The 12526-nt window shown below is 42.6% G+C and overlaps 1 protein-coding gene across 2 annotated transcripts; it reads right to left on the reverse strand.

The window, feature by feature from the left end:
• Positions 1 to 783: 783 nt before the first annotated feature.
• On the reverse strand, positions 784 to 6496 carry LOC147603148 (protein AUXIN SIGNALING F-BOX 2-like). 2 transcript variants are annotated; one of them, XM_086797009.1, is made up of 4 exons: positions 5389 to 6487; positions 3909 to 3989; positions 2093 to 2585; positions 784 to 1964 (listed from the first exon to the last, which is right to left on the reverse strand). In XM_086797009.1, exons 1-4 carry the CDS (start codon positions 5853 to 5855, stop codon positions 1200 to 1202), a joined length of 1806 nt encoding a protein of 601 aa, XP_086653135.1. In that variant the 5' UTR covers positions 5856 to 6487; the 3' UTR covers positions 784 to 1199. The 2 variants fall into 2 exon arrangements, with proteins under 2 accessions (XP_086653135.1, XP_086653136.1); XM_086797010.1 differs by lacking the exon at positions 3909 to 3989 and having other exon boundaries at positions 5389 to 6496.
• Between the last annotated feature and the right edge of the window lie 6030 nt (positions 6497 to 12526).

Consider the following 12526-nt stretch of genomic DNA (forward strand, 5'->3'; position numbering starts at 1 on the left):
TGGATAAATTAAATATCAATCAAAGAAAAGACATTGCTAGATGTTATAAATTTCAAAGAAGAAATGGACCGATTTTTTTATCACTAATACATGTTTTCATACTATTGATCTCATCAACACACAAGCCACTTTATCTTTAATAAATTGCCCCATTTCAAATTCAAAGTCGAACTTACAACAAACAATCGTTACCGAGCATGTATCTCAAGATGTCATATATCTCAAGATTTGGGGAATCTATTGAAAAAAGAAGAAAAAAGAATGACACAAAAATGGATCCCTTGCATTTTATGAAGTGTAATTTCATTAGGAGTAAACATATAGACTTTTGTATTGGAAAGCCATAAATTATGCACCTACATGTAATCCATGCCAATACAAAGCATTCAAGAGATTGACATATGAGATTTTGACTTCTAGGAGGAAACAAGGATCGTGTTACACGATTGTGACATGAATCACCAACTTTGAATATATTATACATAGATAGTTTCATTACTTTTTGTTTGTTTTTTGGAGATAACTTGAATTGAACACACACAACAAACACACAAAACCTACAACTAGGTGCCTCACGGTTTCATCCGAGGAGATTCGATCCCGCTACCTCAGGGAGGAGGCACTCAAACACTTCCAACATCTGGGCTACCGGTTTTTGGCAGTTTCATTACTTTTCAAAGTTAATCGGTAGTTTCATTACTTTTCAAAGTTGCCTCAAGTTCGCTTCTAAAAAAGAAAATCACAAAACATCTACTTGGAATAGAGCAGCTGCATTTGTGAGCATTCGACAACAAACCATTCTTTTCCAAATCATTTGTCTTACCCCTTCCAAAATCAAGCTACCTTGAACTGTCACACTACCATGAGCCATCGTTGTGAAAGTGCACTAGGTATTACATTGTTTTGAGAGTGCATGCCAGCCCTCAAATTTCCTGAAACTCCTTGAAAATTATAATCAACACATGTAGCATGTATAGATTATACACAATCATTCCAGGCACTTCTGAATCTTTTGTACTCTCTACCCAAAGATGATAAACCAAAACAAGGAAAGCCAATAGCTCTGAAGACGAACTTGAACTGGAATAGTACATACATGTTGATCGACAGAGGTGGCCAGTTTTTCCACACAAGATAATTCTGCAGGTATGGCTGCATGACAAGGTAGCCCGTTTGCTTGCTGAAGAGCTGTGGTTGATCTAGCACATTTGAACAAAGTGAGGGGCATCACCACGCTTGCCTGCCACAGTTCGATACACATACAGCTTATCTACTCTAGGATCCAAGGCATCATCATCATCATCATGTCTGATGACCTCAACGTTCAATGATGGCATGGCTTTGGCCAGTATTGAAGCACCACAAGCAGTGACCTGGCATGAGGACATCCACAATGACCTCATACACTCATACTTCTGCATGTCAAACAGAAGGGCAGGATCTCCGAAAGGACTGTCTCGAATCTCCAACTTACGAAGCCTGGAGCAACCTTCCATAATCCTCTGCAACCCTACATCACTCTCCCCTGCAAATGCCAGGGACAGCATCTCCACTTGCTTGGCATACATGCCAATGTAGCAGAAGGCTTTGTCGGTGAGCAAACCCGAGAGGGAGAAACGTGTGAGAGTTTTGCAGCACTTGGCGATGGCCCCGAACCCCTCATCGAGTGGCTCTCTAGTCAAATGGTCTGGCATCTGTGGGTCTAAGATGCAGAGGCGAAAACAAGTAATTTGAGGCGAATTCCTTGCAACAATTTCAAGGCCTGCATTTGTCATTTTGCCACAAAAATACAGGATCGAAGTCAGCTTCGGACAACCAGCAGAGATGGCAACAAGGCCCTCTTCTGAGACAGAGGCCTCTGGATGCCCTTGGTTGTCCGCGCTTGGAAACACTCTCAGCTCTTCAAGCTCCTTGCAACTTGAGGCAACCGCCTGAAGCCCTGCATCACCGACAGAAGCGAGTACCTGCCACACATCTGAACTTCAAAGATACGTACGAGTGCAACACTAAAACATGACATGCATTTTCTTTCTATCATCCTCCTACATATCATGCACCCAGAAATTGCTAAGGGTAAGTAAGGTTCACATACCCAGAGTCGCTGTAAACGTTGGCAGTTGCCGATGAGCTTTATCATCTCAGTACTTCGAATGGAGCTCGCATAGCTCAAATTGAGGGAGGTAATGTTTTTACACACTGGATAGAGAGATGGCAGGCATATGGAGGCCACTTCCCAGAAGCCAGACAAACTATTCAGCCCCTTGCAATTTGAAAGGGCTTTTTCAAATGTCCGGATGCATGAGGCCTCTCTGGCAAAGAAAGATCCCGTGCCAAGATCCATGAGCTGAGGTCCCTTAAGTAAGAGGCGTTCCACCTGCTCAAACGACACTGCACTGTTTAGCCTAAGGCTCTTGAGAGACGTGCATCTTGCCACAAGCCTCTTCAGGGCTTCAAAATCCACTTCACTCAAGGTGCATGAAAAATTGAGAGAAACAAGGGTTGTGAAGGAATCCGGAAAACAGCTGAGCCAATATCCTCCAGTCTCGTCGACTTCACACTCGTGAAGCTCCAGAACTTGCAAGTGCCTGCAGCAACTAGAATCCATTAGTAAATGCATACCATCTTTGTTTACTGAGCAGTGAAACATTGCTTATTAGGAGTCCGAAACCAATCAAAATGATGCACAGAGTTTACAATCCATCATTAACCTATGCATGTTACACCACCCTGCAATCACGAGCATGAAGCAAAACACGTGAATCCTCAACTACAACTTTAAGAACTCCCTTGGTAAGGATCAAGCTACCATTAAGTAGGCTACTTTCAGTTTTGAATTGTTGACATCCCTCTACAGAATTCGGGTCATGATCAACACGGCTCTTATCTTGAGGGTTTTTTGCCCTTAGTCACGACCTCACATCAGTGTCATATCAAGTAGGACGAAGGGGATTTAATATTATAGAAATTTAAGGTAATGTCATCACAGCAAGGCGCTAATAAGATAAGATACCCTACTCTACAATGGTAACAACATAGCAGGCACTAACAGATTGCATGCACAGCAGTGTTGCACCCTTAAATCTTATACTGAAAGCAACCACAACTCCCCACTGTATCTCTCTCAAAGGTTGTAACTCTCTATTTGCATGTGGGACCAACGGGCGATGGCATAGCAGATCTGAGTCACAAAGGATCTTCATGGTATGCTCATCTTGGAGTGCAAGGGAAAGAGCAGGCACAAGTCTCTAGAATGCCTAGCTCTCCCATTATTGTTTCTGTATGAGCATAATTATTGTCAACTGTGTCTCAATCTCAGAAAATAGAAGAAGACTCTTCATTTGCATGTGGGACTGGCGGGCCATGATCCGAGCTCTTCATGGTATGCTCTCTTGGAGTGCAAAGGAAAGAGAAGCACAAGTTTATATAATGCCTAGCTTTTGCTCTATCAACACATGCTTCCCTCGCATCCTTCAAGAATGTGAGATAACTTCCAAAAATTTCACTCTCGACATCACCATTATTTTAAGCACTCAATGGACCAACCGCATCGACACACAGAAAAAAAAAAAACTCACTTATTCTCACTATTATTTCAGTATGGCCATAATTATTGTCAGCTATGTCTCATAGGCCATATTCGATCTCAAACAAGTGGAGACTCTCTCTCTCTCTCTCTCTCTTCCCACGCTCCCCTCAGCACCCTAGGCACACAATAGACTAAGCAACTCAGGTGACATGCGGGAGATAGAGACCCAGGAACATGCACTTCTTATCTCCTCAGCGTATACAGAATTTACACGTGGCAGCTATGGATCTTATTTTCCCAGGAACATGCACTTCTTATCTCCCCAGCGTATACAGCATTTACATGTGGCAGCTATGGATCTTATTTTCTTAATCATCCTTACCACTTCCTCAACCACAACTTGGGCCAATCATGGAGCTGTTCATGCCATCCACCAGGAGCCCCACCGATGGCCCTCCGAACACTGCCACCGAAGGGGATTTAGTTCTCACTTAGAGGAGTTGTTAGGTTCATTCAAGATTTTAAGAAAGACATTTTATATTGAAATTAATAAGCAACCATTGGTTGTTACCTGGAAAAAGCTGTCAAAAACCTGTAATGTCAAAAGAAAAGCCAGATCTGACCTGCCGTTTCTGGTGGTGTTACATTTGTCATCGGAGGGCATCTCGAGTTTTGTTTTTTTGTGGTGTGAACTGTGTGGAGGGCAGCCAACTGCCCTCCGGCCTCCCACTAGCCCAGTGGCGTGAACAGGTCCCATGACACTTGATCTCTCACACACAAATTACCCATGCACACTGGAGGTCATGTGTACTAACGGTTGCTTACAACTCCAAAAGACCATATTTTGGTCTCCAAACTAAAAAATCATAATCCTCCCCCTTTCTCTCTCTCCCCCCACGCATCATCCAGAAGCTCGTCTCATTTGAAGTCATGAAAACGAAAGCCAAAACACCACTCACATAACAGGACCTTGAGAAAACTGTGTGCTTTTCAATAGCATCTAGAAACAACACAATACAAACAGGCCATCACTTAACTCCCATTCATAGACAATATGATGACACTGATAGACAGATCAATAGAGTGCCACTTTTCTATCACTTTACAACAGCAACATGAGCCCCTTTGAGCAAGAGATTGAAAACAGCTGTAAATGTCATGGATCAAGAAATTATAATGAGTCCAAAGGATACTTACAAATAGCAAAGGAGAGAGCACAAGAAAGCCACGAGTCTTATAAGAAGCCTGTTATATCCATGGAAGGGCGGTGGGGGGTCCGAGATCCCAGGTCCGAATCCCCCCTGCCAAAGGCACCTTACACACCTTTGAGCAAGTGCTTTCACACCGCTTTCCGGTTCTCCTCGCTGCCCTCGGGCAGGCTCAAATGTGTCCTGTTGAAGGACGTACTACCGAAAAAAAAAAAAAAAAACTTTGTTATATCCCTCGCTACGCCTGTACCAACAGCAATGAGCGCATTGCTATGGTGCCAGAACCACTGTACAATCCGCTCACTATCATTTTTATCTTTTTCAGACAGGACCAATCAAGATGGTGCCATAGAGATGAACACAGATCAGGATGAATGTGCCATGGGTTGAAGGGTAGACCTATGTAGACCCTTATCACCCATGGCCACAAGTAACCTCCTTAGTATCCCACATTGGCCTTTAACTTGTGAGTATAGCATGGTAGAACACAATGCTGTAGAAATGGGTTGCTTGAGAATTTTATTTATCTTCATTCCAGTGCTATATGCAGACTAGCCCAACCTCAAATTAGGATTAATTAGGATTGGTAGTCAGAAAGCCAGCTAATACGGCACTTGAGAGACAAACAAAGCGTTTGGAGATGAGGCAACATACCTGCAATTGGCAGCAATGGGTGCCAAGCCACCGCTGCTGAAGCCCTCGCAGCTTGTGAGTACCAGGGTTCGGAAGTTGGGGAAGGCACGGGCGAGCAGGGCGAGGCAGCCATCCGAGATGGTCATTCGTTTCAGCCTGAGATTTTCGAACCAAGGGTAGGCCTGTGCCAAGGCTGCAATCCATGGGTCTGCAAAGGCTCCCCATTCAGGTGGCACAAGACCAAAGTCAGCGAATCTGGGCTTGCCCTTGAGAGTGAGACACTTGAGGTTCTTGAACCTGTGAGTGACCACATTTGGGGATACAGAGTAGCAGTTGCCTATGAAGACGCATTTCCGCGTCAGAGCTTCCACTCTATACCATGCTTTGCAGACCAAAGAGACTGCATTCCTGTCCTTGTGAGATGTCACAAATGCCAGCACGTGCTCCAACGCTTCCTCTGGGAAGCAAGCCCTTGCAGAATTTCTCATCTCAGCGAACCACTGGTCGCCCTTCAAAGAGAAGAATTCAGAGCAAGAATTCTCCCTCCTCAAGCACCTAGGCCTGCTTGTTCGCCGAGAAATTGAGACACCCGCGCCCTGCTTTTGAGAAGGATCTTCACCTTAGTGATGGGGGTGACCAGGGACTGGGGGTGAGGTGAGATTTCCAGCAAAGATCTGCAAGAGCAGAGGGAGTTTTAAAGGATAGTGAATCACTGCAGCACGAAAGAAACAGTGTTCTAGACTTCCAGTCGAGGCTACCGCGGTCTCCAGGCGGAACGCGGCCCTCCTTTTAAACCATAGAGGGAGAGAGAAGAGAAGAGAAGCTGCTGCTGCTGCTGCTGTAGGTAGTGTGGGGCGGTTTGACGAGAGAGAGAGACAGATAGAGAGAGAGAGAGAGAGAGAGAGAGAGAGCCCAGGCTTCTCACAAGGCTAGTCACATCAACGGTCACACGAATCACGAGGAGTGAAATGACGTCCTAACCAGGACGGCCGTAGGAGGGGAGGGGCCATTTATGAAGAAGAGCCGTGGAGGGGGGCTCATATGTTAAGAGTATTCTGTGCCTTTGCAGCTGAAGCTCTTACTGCAAGTCTGCAAGTGAATGTGCTGGATGACAGAGACAACAACTACAGTGGAAATTGGGAATTACACATGAGAGAGAGAGAGAGAGAGAGAGAGAGAGAGAGGAGATATGTGGCAACAAGTGAAATGATGGCAAAGGAATAACCTGGCTCATCATGGTGCATTTAGCGCTCGTGGTAGAATCTCAGCCGGATGAAGAGATCAAGTTAGGGCTAATCATTCATGGTGATGAGGATGATGATGGCGAGTGGGTTCCCATGAGCGCCCGTCTCTTCACAACGCAAACGTCGCAAACTCATCACGAGAGGCTCATCAGAACATGGGTGGAGAGAGCGAGTTGGAATGGAGAACAGAAGGTAACCAACGCCTGTTGTGACAGTTTGTTTGTATCTGTGTGTGCGCGCGGGTGGGGCAACGGCGAGGGAGGGGGGGTGGCCCGGTGGGGGAGGAGGTGGCCAGGCGGCGGAGGAAGAGGCCAGGCGTGCAATGATTCGAAAATAATATGCGCCGTTGCGACAGTAGCGCGCGCTTTGTCCAGCTGGGGCTTGCACATCGTCCCGCCAAGGCAGGGCCTGCCGGCCGTTGCCGTTAAGGTGGCTGCCGTTAGCTTATAACTTGTGGGCCTCTGGGGTACGTATTTCTACTATTGGGTTAATTTGGGTGACAAGGCAAAGAACGTCACCACCATCAGCAAATTTTGTCATCATCTTGTCACCTGCAACCGGCTCTCAACGCTGAGTCTAGGCTCTAGTGACTAGTCTACCATTGCATATCCTCCGTCCGACAAGACTGGCCGATTAGAATGCCCTTTACTTTTTCCCAGCCCTCTTCTTATCACCATGGAGTCTGACCCACGCCAGTGTGAAATCACACAGATCAGGTAGATTTACTCCCAGGACGAGATTTGATTTTGATCAAGACTCTAAGGATGAGAAGAACATCATCCTAGCAGCCTAGTAATGTTTGAGGAAGAGCCTCTCATTCTCACGTAGTCCCACTTAGGGGTTTCACACGCCAATCTCCTTGGCAACTCTAGTGTTAGAGATACATCTCTTTTTCATTTAGATGTGTTTGTCCTTCCACTCCCATACATCTCTTTTTCATTTAGATGTGTTCGTCCTTCCCCCACTCCCTTGTTCGTCCTTCCCCTACTCCCTTACCTAGTCGTTCGGGATACATTTTTGAGTGAACCTAACATGAATCCTTCTCACCATAGATTGAAGAGGAAAAACCAATTTTGAACAAGCATTTTCTTCATAGTTTATCCAATTACTACTGTTTTCAACAATTTGGAAGATACATTTTTCCTTCTCCCTGCATGATGAGGCGGATTTTTTCAGAAGTTTGAGCACGCTCTAGGATGAAGTGAACCCATCTTTTTCCGAACCATGGAGCTTGCTCGCCCACAACAGTTTCGAGGAGAATCGACATTCTCAACAAAGTTTTTCAACCATCCTTTACACACCTTTTCCATCACAAAACCATAGAAAATCGTGACAAAGCCCACGGTGTCAGGCCTCAAGCATGAAGATAGCGTGAAAAAAGGGAGGGAAAAAATAGGCTAGTCTAGTCTACCGTGCAACCCTCATTTCCACCCACTTTCTAGCCATGACCTCTCGATAATGAAAATATAAAACATGACCCCGTGAGACAAGTTAACCTTTGAAATGAAGCAAGCATAGCTTTTCAAGATGGGCGGGCAATCTCCTTGATTCATGCTTGGGCATCTACAGTGATGTGTAACCCCCTTAAGCAAGGGATCCTGTGTTCAAGTCCAATTTTGCACTCACTTTGGTGTCATTACCATTATCTAGACCATTAGCTAGCATTCTAGTTTTTTGTTTTGTTTTTCAAGCCAGGTTCAAATAGGCATTCTAGTTAATGGCATTCTAAGACTCTCTCTCTCTCTCTCTCTCTCTCTCTCTCTCTCTCTCTCTCTCTCTCTCTCTCTCTCTCTCTCTCTCTCTCACACACACACACACACACACGCGCGCGCGCGCGCACGCACACAATGCGTGACACTAAGAAACCCATGCTCATAGAAGAGTAAATTTCTTCATTTCTTCCATTTTCATTAGGATTATAATTCTCCCCCAACACGCTATTCAAGATTTATTTCTTTTTTCTAATTCCACTTTGAAGAAAGTCATGATTCCCTTGGATTGTAAAGCCATCCCTTAGTATTGTCATTGGGTACGTGAGCCATGCTACTTCACATCATGTTAATTTTAATGCAATCTTTGCACTATTCCTTTGTAAGTCATACAAAATTGATTTCACATAAGTGGTGAGCCATCCCTTAGTATTGTCATTGGGTACGTGAGCAATGCTACTTCGCATCATGTTAATTTTGATGCAATCTTTGCACTATCCTTTGTAAGGCATACAAAATTGATTTCACGTAAGTGGTGGTGGTGGTGACATGTATGCTAATAGATAAAAGGGTGGCACCCCTTTGTGATACTTTGGTGTGTGGGTGTGAATAACTTTTTGCAAGAAAGATATGCTTATATGCAATGAAAACGTGCTTAAGGACATAACTAGAATCATTGAATGGTACCAAGACCCTTTAGGTGATAAGTATCATTCAAATTGAGACCTACAAGGTAAAGTTTACATTGTGACCATACAATCCCATGAGTATACCTCAAAACTCTAAGTTTGTTATCCATTTAAGTGGGGATGGCTTTTAAGAGCATGTTCACACATGTGTGTTGGTTGGCAACTAGATAGCAACTAGCTGGAAATGAAAATCCAAGTGGGCACTGTTCTTTCTCTCTTACCTAAAGGGATGAAATGAGTTGGTGCCTCCTTTTTAACGGATGCGGGACCTTTTGATTTGCTGTGTGAGTGACACTATGTAATGGAAGAGTATTAAGTGGATACAACATTTGAAATTACCACATCTTGCATGAACTAATCATGCATACTATTGGATGCCAACCAATTGATGATTCTTGAATGTGTGCCAACACACTGTAAGTACCTTGCTTCTCCATTCTTAGTTTGAAAAAATGGGACATAGCATTGAATTGATCACACACTAAGATGGTATACATCGTTTCCCACTAATTTTCAAGAATTCCATATGCAATGCATACCCTATTATTAACTATTGTCTGTTAGAACCGAGATAGAAAATCTTACTCCATTGTGCCATGTAGTATCCAAGCATTACATCTAGAATCATGGAAGCAATGAATCATCTATTAGCCTATCATATTAAGTTTTTTTTCTACTCAAACTTCAAAATGCGATTTCCCAAGGGTGTGTGGGATTGTTGTTGTTGTTGTTGTTGTTTAGGAAGAAAGAGGGAGGGGGGTGTGTGGAAGGAGGTTATGAGGTAATAAAATTAGACCAATTATTTTAGATGAGAGAGTAATTAGTCGATTAATCACACTCTGTTTCACTAAACACAATAGACAGCCTGTTTAATCAGCTCATTTCCAGCCCCATAGATCATAATTGCTCCAACCAATCATGTAGCTTCCTTCTCAGGTGTATGTACCACATAATTGCTAAGTCGATTGTGGAGTTTATCAAAACACTACCCTTGATTTTTGGCCTCCACTTAGCAAATATGTGAAAAACTGCTCTGTTTTCTCTGTATGAGCTGCGCCGCCTGCTCCTGAGGGTAATTGAGAGTATATATGATTGCCTAACACACCAAGGCATGTGTACAACCCATCAAATGTATGATTTTTGTAAAAAAACTAGGTTTAATTTCATCCACCAAGTGACTCTTTTTCTCTGTTTTGTGAGAGCTTCAAAACCAGTAATTTTCAATCACTTAAATGCATCATATTTGCTCCAAATTCACTGTAGGGCTTGCACATGAGTTGCCAATACATTAATCCTTGTCACATACATGTTTCTTTGCCGGATTTGCATCTATTTGCATAATACATCACCGCTTCCAAGCTCCAATGGAAAGCTTGTAAAAAACCAGAATTTTCTTTTGCTTTGGGCAACCCTAATTTGCCTTGTTTGTGCTTGAATCACCTGCAATCCGCTCAAGTAGACCTTACCCGATAGGCCAAGATCTCAGATCTTATAGAAATCGGTGTGCTCCAAGCTTCACAGCATCAATGGCAAGCTTCACAACTTTTCTTCACAGCTTCTTCTCCCTCTTCTCTCACTCACTCATAAACCCTAATAGAGAGAACTAGGCTCTGATACCATGATGAAAAACAGGTAGAGGGAGAGGAGACACACACACAGGAGCAAACCCTAATGTATATTACAAACCCTAACCATAGAGAGAAGCCATCTCCCTTCTCACACAATGCATAAAGCCATAATCCATAATACACAAGACACACTATGTGTTATGTCCACACACAACTAACCCTAGCTAATGTCCACACACTATGACCAGCTGGATGCGGTCATTTATGTCTCACACATGCTGCTACGTAACATGCCAGCACATAGCACAACTGGCACACGCTGACATCGAGCTTGAATCTCAACAGCCACCCATGAGCATAATGCCAAATAAGGAAGTCACAGACTTCATATTTATACTTGTTTAAGGCTTGAAATAGTGGACACTAAACTTTTTTAAGTTTTTTTATTGACTAAGTATGAACACTAACTGTTTGTATATAAGTCAATTTTGATGGTTTCTTGCATGGATAGGATTAAGTAGAGTTTTCTCCTTCTCATGAGTTTCTCTTCTACCCACTTGTTGTGAGTGAGTTTTCTACCCACTTGTGAGTGAGAATTGAAGGCAACTTTCTCCTCATCTCCATCAAGGTGATTGAATCTCTATCTCCTCACTCCTACCTCCCTATCTGCCTCTCATGAGCTTCTCTTCTACCCACCTCTTGTGAGTGAGAGTTGAAGGCAACTTTCTCCTCACCTCCACCGAGGTGATTGAAGCTCTATCTCCATGCCTTCCATAGCCATGGAAGCATTCCAGTGTGACAATGGGAATGAGAAGGATGGGGGCCCACAAGGGAAGTTTCATTTTGTGTCTCTATGGTAAAGTACCCAATGACAGATGTTTTGACAAAGGTAAGGTAAGCTCTAGCCTTGAATATATAATGTCACTTTTATGTAACGATTTTTTAATATAATCTTAAAAACTAGGCGAATTTGGCCTGACTTTCCAATGTCTAGAAAAGTGGAATTAAAATTTTCTCAAATTTACTAATGTGAGTTTTTAATAGAAATTTTTCCAATGTGAGGAATTTCCTTCCCCTTTAGCACCCCTTTTGAATAGCCATTAGTGTATGTACATATAATGGAAAGATATGAGATGAGGGGATTAATCATGTGCATACAATGGAAAGATATAAGATGAGGGGATTAACCATGTGTATACAATGGAAAGATATAAGATGGGATTAACCATGTTGCTTGTCAGTAAGACTAACTTCTATCATAGCTTTATGAATAGTTCTCTTAGTGGAAGAATCATAAATAATTGAAGGTCATTTTCTTAACATGTTGATGTAGTAGCAGAAAACCCTAGAGTAAATTAAAAAGCACAACATAAAGATTGGTAACTTTATGCTCATCATAAATATTGGTAGCTTTATACTCATCATAAAGATTGGTAACTTTATACTCATCATGCAAGAGTAATATCATGATAGCAAGACATTTTACCTTTTATGAGCATGCATATATTATGACCATGGTTTGATAATCACGTTTGTTTATTTTATGTGTGTGATAGATAATCCTTACTCTAAGAACTAAAAACTTGCCATATTTGAATAATAATATTGATGTTTGTTTATTTTATATGTGTGATAGATAATCCTTACGCTAAGAACTAAAAACTTAATATATTTGAATATCCCATATTATTTTTAAGAATGGAAAAGGTTCTATCTTTCAATTCCTATAATGGAAAACAATAATCAAATATTAAATGAAAAAAAAAAGATAACATCATGGAAGAGCCTCGTACCTTGGTGGGATGCACAATGGTGGTTTGGAAAAGTAGCTTGAAACAGTTTTTTATAATGTAACTTACATGATCCCAATGCATGTAGGTTTTGAAATGATAGTTGCATTTCCCTAATGCTAATGTGACCACATGTTCCATCATAATCCAAGAGCTTGC

This window comes from Cibotium barometz, chromosome 65, assembly GCF_041138505.1.
Source record: "Cibotium barometz isolate CiBa-2024 chromosome 65, ASM4113850v1, whole genome shotgun sequence".
In the NCBI taxonomy this organism is placed as follows: domain Eukaryota; kingdom Viridiplantae; phylum Streptophyta; class Polypodiopsida; order Cyatheales; family Cibotiaceae; genus Cibotium; species Cibotium barometz.